Below are 6155 nucleotides of genomic sequence, written 5' to 3'. Positions count from 1 at the left end.
TCACACGCACAAGCGTATGCATGCATGCATGCCTGTCAAACATACACATGCATGCATATCTGCGCCTATGTTTGCACACACACGCATGCTTCCCCACACACACGCACGCACGCATCTATATAATATATATATATATACGACTTGTGTCTCTGTGTGTGTGTGTGTGTCCGCGATGCACGCCCAATGGTCTCGATGGATCTGTTTCAAATTTGGTGGAAATATTCAGCCACACCCCGGACACAACCTGCTTGATGAGATATTTCAACACGTGCTCTCAGCGCACAGCGCTGAACCGATTTTGGTTTTTCTCTGGATCCATTCCCAGTAACTCTTCCTTATCTTCTCCAGTGTTTTCAGCGTTTATCTCCCTTCCTTCGTGTGGCGTCAATCCATATTCACGTTTCTATTTTTAGCAGGTCACTGTCGACAACGCTCAATCCATATTCCCGTTATACTATTTTTACTTTTCTCCAGTGTTTTGCGCGTTTATCTCCCTTCCTTCATGCGGTGCGCTGGCAAAGCCGGCGTACACCCGGCGCAGCCGGGTATTCGGCTCGATTTCTTCACGGCGAAGCCGTACCCGGCGAAGCGGGTATTCATCTAGTCTATATACGACTTGTGTCTCTGTGTGTGTGTGTGTGTGTCCGCGATGCACGCCCAAGGTTCTCGATGGATCTGTTTCAAATTTGGTGGCCATAGTCTGGTACACCCCGGACACAACCTGCTCGATGAGATATTTCAACACGTGCTCTCAGCGCGCAGCGCTGAACCGATTTTGGTTTTTCTCTGGATCCATTCCCAGTAACTCTTCCTTATCTTAATTAAAAAAATGTTTTTGTTTTTTGAGTCACTTGAGAAAATGTGACTCTATGTAATCGGTCAGTGTTTGTCTGTCCGGCCGGCCGGCCGTCCGGCCGTAGACACCACCTTAACGTTGGACTTTTCTCGGAAACTATCAAAGCGATCGGGCTCATATTTTGTTTAGTCGTGACCTCCAATGACCTCTACACTTTAACGATGGTTTCGTTGACCTTTGACCTTTTTCAAGGTCACAGGTCAGCGTCAAAGGAAAAATTAGACATTTTATATCTTTGACAAAGTTCATCGGATGTGATTGAAACTTTGTAGGATTATTCTTTACATCAAAGTATTTACATCTGTAGCCTTTTACGAACGTTATCAGAAAAACAAGGGAGATAACTAGCCTTTTCTGTTCGGCAACACACAACTTAACGTTGGGCTTTTCTTGGAAACTATAAAAGTGACCGGGCTCAAATTTTATGTGAACGTGACTCATTGTGTTGTGAATAGCAATTTCTTCCTGTCCATCTGATGCCTCATATAATATTCAGAACTGCGAAAGTGACTCGATCGAGCGTTTGCTCTTCTTGTTGTTTTGAAGTCTTTGTTTTTTGGCAAAATGACTTAAAAATATGTTTTTTTGTGGGGGAAAAAAATCCCGACCTACCGACCCTATTTTTTTGGCCTATGTTACCGTAAACAGCCTTTTTTTTTTTGCCTTATAACTTCACAGAATATGATATATCTTATCTTATCTTATCCTACATATGTGAGAGAGACACCCGAGAGATAATAATCGTTCAAATCACATGTGTGTATATCATGTAAATGAGGTCATGTCAAGCAAGTCTGGCAGGGACCAGCTGTTTTTCCACTGCTTATGATGCCAAAGTCACCGAGACAAACGTCATTATTGAAACAAAAATTGCGCTCGCTAATTACCCTCGATGAATCTTTAGAACTAACACGTCACGCCACACTTTCAGAGTGACATTTCTTTGCTTTGACGTAATAGATTGCACGAGGCTTTAGAAGAGATCGAGGTTCCAAAACAAGCGTCTTCAATTTAGCTGCCTCGGCTGCAAGACATTTTCAGTAAAATACACGTAAGTACAGTATGTAGGATAAACAGAATACTACATGGCTTGCTGTGTCTTACCAGATTTACACTCGTTGCTTTTTCAAATAGTGAACAGCTTGCTTTCGCTCGCAGTTCAATATTTAAAAAAACAACACGTGTAAATCTGGTACGACACAGCAAGTCATGTAGTATTCTCTCTTTATCTTATCCTTTCTTATCTTATCTTAATTCTTATCTAATTTTATCTGTGATCGACAAGAAGAAGAAGAAGATCTAATTTTATCTTATCTTATCTTATCTTGTCTTATCACAGGTTGCTGGACGTGAGCCACAACAACATTACAGACAGGGAGATCCGTGTCAACCTGGTCTTTGAGTTCATCGACCAAGACCTGGCCACATACCTGGCTAAGTGTCCCTCTCCTGGCTTGGGACCTGACAGAATCAGGGTGAGTAGATGTGTCTGTGAGGTGTTTTTCTGTGTGTGTGTGTGTGTGTGTGTGTGTTACTATTAGTGTGTTTTACCTGGCTTGGGACCTGACAGAATCAGGGTGAGTAGATGTGTCTGTGAGGGTGTTTTTCTGTGTGTGTTAGTGTGTGTGTGTGTGTGTTACTGTTAGTGTGTGTGTGTGTGAGTTCATCGACCAAGACCTGGCCACATACCTGGCTTGGGACCTGACAAAGACAGGGTGAGTGTGTGTGTGTGTTTCTGGCAGTGTGTGTGTGTGTGTGTGTGTGTGTGTGTGTGTGTGTGTGTGTGTGTGTGTGTGTTTCTCTGGCAGTGTGTGTGTATGTGTCTTTCTCTGGCAGTGTGTTTGCGGGTTAGTGTGTGTGTGTGTGTGTGTATCTTTCTCTGGCAGTGTGTGTGTGTGTCTTTCTGTGGCAGTGTGTGTAAGTGAGTGTGTGTGTGTGTGTCTTTCTCTGGCAGTGTGTGTGTGTGTGTATCTTTCTCTGGCAGTGTGTGTGCTAGTGCTAATGTGTGTGTTAATGTGTTTGTGTGCATGCGTGCGTGTGTCAGTGTGTGCATAAACAGATGATCCTGTCTCTTTTTGCAAAGTAAACACATTCATTTTTATTTTTTAGAAAATTGTCTGAAATGTTTCATAAACACGTCTTAAAGTACTTGGGTATTGTAGGGGTAATTTCCTGAAAGTTTTAAAGCTGCAAAAGATCATATTTATCAATATGGGGGGGGGGGGGGGGGGGAATTTCTCATTTGAGAGACTGTACCCTGATCATTGTAACATGTATATCTTGAATCCAACAGGTGTGATAAGTGCAGTCATTGCCAGAACAAATGCCTTTTGCAGCATTCTAGATTTTAATAAAATAACATGCATCATGCAAACCTGTTTTACCATGTTCAAGAGCTGAATTGTTCAGCAGTCACAGCACTTTTATAGCAGGCTGAAACTGTGAAAGCAAGCACAGTAACGGAGTAAGTGTGAAACGCTAGCACCTTACTGTGTTTTGCGTATGAAGTACACTCACAGGCACTTTTGGGCCATTGAATCAACAAAGGGAATGCCAGCCGTTAGGGGCTCTGTGAAAGGCGGTTTGATCTGTTTAGCCTGAGCCCTGAGGATTTAGGAGGTTGAAGGTTGACCTACTTTCACCTTTTATTACTGCTAGTTTGACCTGATTCTTGCTGCCCCCATTTTCTCTGGTATGTTTTTGCGGTTAAAGAGGTCAAGAGCAGGCCAAGGGTTGTCATTGAAAGTGAAAGGTCCAGCAGTACATTAAAAGGATTTAGCCTAGTATCATTTCAAAATTCATATCTGTTATACTTATAGCCTTTGTGTGTGCATAGAATTTAGAGACCTCTGAATCGCGTTTTAAATGCTGTGTATACATGTATAAATTTACCTCGGTTTAGAATCGGACCGAGAATTGCTTTGTAAACTCTCAATTTTCTTTCATGAGGAATAAACCCCTAGTGTTGCTTGCTGAGAGATATGATACCTGCACATATTTTTGGAGGTGTGGAACATGTCATAACCTCCTCTCCTCCTCCACACACACACAAAACTTTAACAATAAATGTCCAACAGTTGTGCATGATAGTAGTTTACTGTAAATGCTTCAGATTTTTATTTCATCTAAAATTAGAAATTGCAGCTGAGGTTTCTTTTCTCCTGAGTTTTTATTGTATTTCAGATGATTGTTTCAAAGCTTTGATATTACAGTGGAACCCCCCTTTTAAGACCTTCAAAAATCTGAGAAAATCGGGTCTTAAACTGAAAGGAGGGAGTCTTAAAACGGGGGTACATTTACAGAGGTTATGAACAGAAAGTCTGAGAAAACAAGGTCTTAAAATGGAGGAAGTCTTAAAAGGGGGGTTCCACTGTATGTATTTATAAACCACCAGTGATGGTGTCAATTATAGGAGTCATTCAGGAACCTGACAATAATCAAGATACAAGAAAATTAGCGTGGATTGTATGAAATCCCTAGACATTCAGGACACATTGCTGACTATCCTTAGGTTCTGAATTACAAAAAAGAAAGCTGGCCTGTGTGTGTCCCAGATAGCATGCTAACGTTAAATTAACGTTAAATTAACGTTCGCGGTAAACGTTACATTAACGTAAAAAGTTAACGTTACATTAACGTTACTTTGCTCATCTGGTTAACGTTAATGTAACGTTAACTTTTTACGTTAGTTTAACGTTAGTTTTACCAAAAACTAACCATAAAATAACGTAAAATTAACGTTAATTTTACGTTAACCTCTAACGTAAAAATAACTAAAAACAAACCAAAACAAAACCATAATACAGGGTGACACAAAAAAAACAGATCTATCCCACCAAAAGTTTAATATTTTCTGAAATAATCAGCCGATTCTTTTATTTTTTCAGGTGAGCCAAGCTGAAATGATGTTCTAACAGCCCACCAAGTTTGAGCTTCAAGATGTCATGGACAACGGAGCATAAGACATTTATAGTCGAGGCCTATTTTCGGTCGAATTCTATCCAGACTGGTCAGCCGCAGATGTGACCCAGAGTGGTCCCCCTATTCACCGGACTTGAACCCCCCAGATTTTTATCTGTGGGGGTACCTCAAGGACAGGGTATATGGCAACAACCCCCAGACCATCCCTGATCTTAAGGCAGCAATAACAGCAGCTGTAAGAGCGATCCCACATCTGCGGCTGACCAGTCTGGATAGAATTCGACCGAAAATAGGCCTCGACTATAAATGTCTTATGCTCCGTTGTCCATGACATCTTGAAGCTCAAACTTGGTGGGCTGTTAGAACATCATTTCAGCTTGGCTCACCTGAAAAAATAAAAGAATCGGCTGATTATTTCAGAAAATATTAAACTTTTGGTGGGCTCTGTTTTTTTTGTGTCACCCTGTATAACCGTTAGATTAACGTTTATTTAACGTTTTTTTAACGTTTGCATGCAAACATAAAATTAACCAAAACAAAACCATAATCAAACGTTTTCATGCAAACGTTAAATTAACGTTCACATGCCAACGTTAAATTAACGTTCACATGCAAACGTTAAATTTACGTTCTCCTGAAAACATTAAAATAACATTTGCAAATACAAATTTGAATTAATGCACAGAAAATTCAAGATCACAAATTTTATTTAAAATTTAAATTGTTGGGGTCTTTAACAATTCAATATGTGAATACTAATTTGATAACAGTAACACTTTTAAAATGTTGAACAATGCAAACTAAATTCCTTCAATTGCTAAAACATGAAAATGTGAACTAAAAAAATATTACAACACATTTTTCAGTCTCAGTAAAATACCACAGCATAGTATTATCAATCGGGCAGGCAAAAATTATATGTAGACTTAATCTCATTGAAGCAATGCTACATTGACTAATAATAGTCTGAACTTGATAAAAAAAAAAATCATCAGAAGGCGATAACAGGATCAGCAATTAAGAATTTCAATCACAATGCTGGTATGGGTTCATCAAGGTAAATACCATAGGGCTGTGCAAACTCATTATCGACAGCGATCATTGTTAATGACAAAATCAGAGATGAAAACAATACAAATTATTTGCACAATCACTAGGGACATCCAGATTCAACCTTCGTCAGACGAACATTCGTCGGTGGTGGGGATTTCCTTTCTATTTTTAACTTTGTGCCTCAATGCGCATGCGCTCGGGTTTTCGCGCCCACCACGGCTTGCCGAAGACCGGGATCTGCGTGGTGAAAAAGGCGTGTTTGACGAACCTTAATCAGCAATCTTCGCGAGTACTTTTAGTCCTTTTCATAATGTTAAAAATATGT

At 40.1% G+C, this 6155-nt stretch overlaps 1 protein-coding gene and 1 long non-coding RNA gene across 2 annotated transcripts in view; both read left to right on the top strand.

Annotated features, from left to right (window-relative positions):
- LOC138947335 (cyclin-dependent kinase 6-like) overlaps positions 1-6155 on the top strand; it is a 37560-nt gene that overhangs the window by 4667 nt on the left and 26738 nt on the right. Inside the window, exon 2 of the mRNA XM_070318795.1 lies at positions 2196-2331. Coding sequence (XP_070174896.1) covers positions 2196-2331 — 136 coding nt within the window. The remainder of the gene's footprint in view (positions 1-2195; positions 2332-6155) is intronic.
- Positions 1-6155, top strand: part of LOC138947338 (uncharacterized) — a 120209-nt gene that overhangs the window by 89249 nt on the left and 24805 nt on the right. The gene's annotated exons all lie outside the window — the stretch shown is intronic.

Source organism: Littorina saxatilis, linkage group LG14 (genome assembly GCF_037325665.1).
Source record: "Littorina saxatilis isolate snail1 linkage group LG14, US_GU_Lsax_2.0, whole genome shotgun sequence".
Classification (NCBI taxonomy): Eukaryota; Metazoa; Mollusca; class Gastropoda; order Littorinimorpha; family Littorinidae; genus Littorina; species Littorina saxatilis.
Note: the sequence above shows the minus strand (reverse complement) of the source record. Positions and strands in the feature narration are given on the sequence as shown.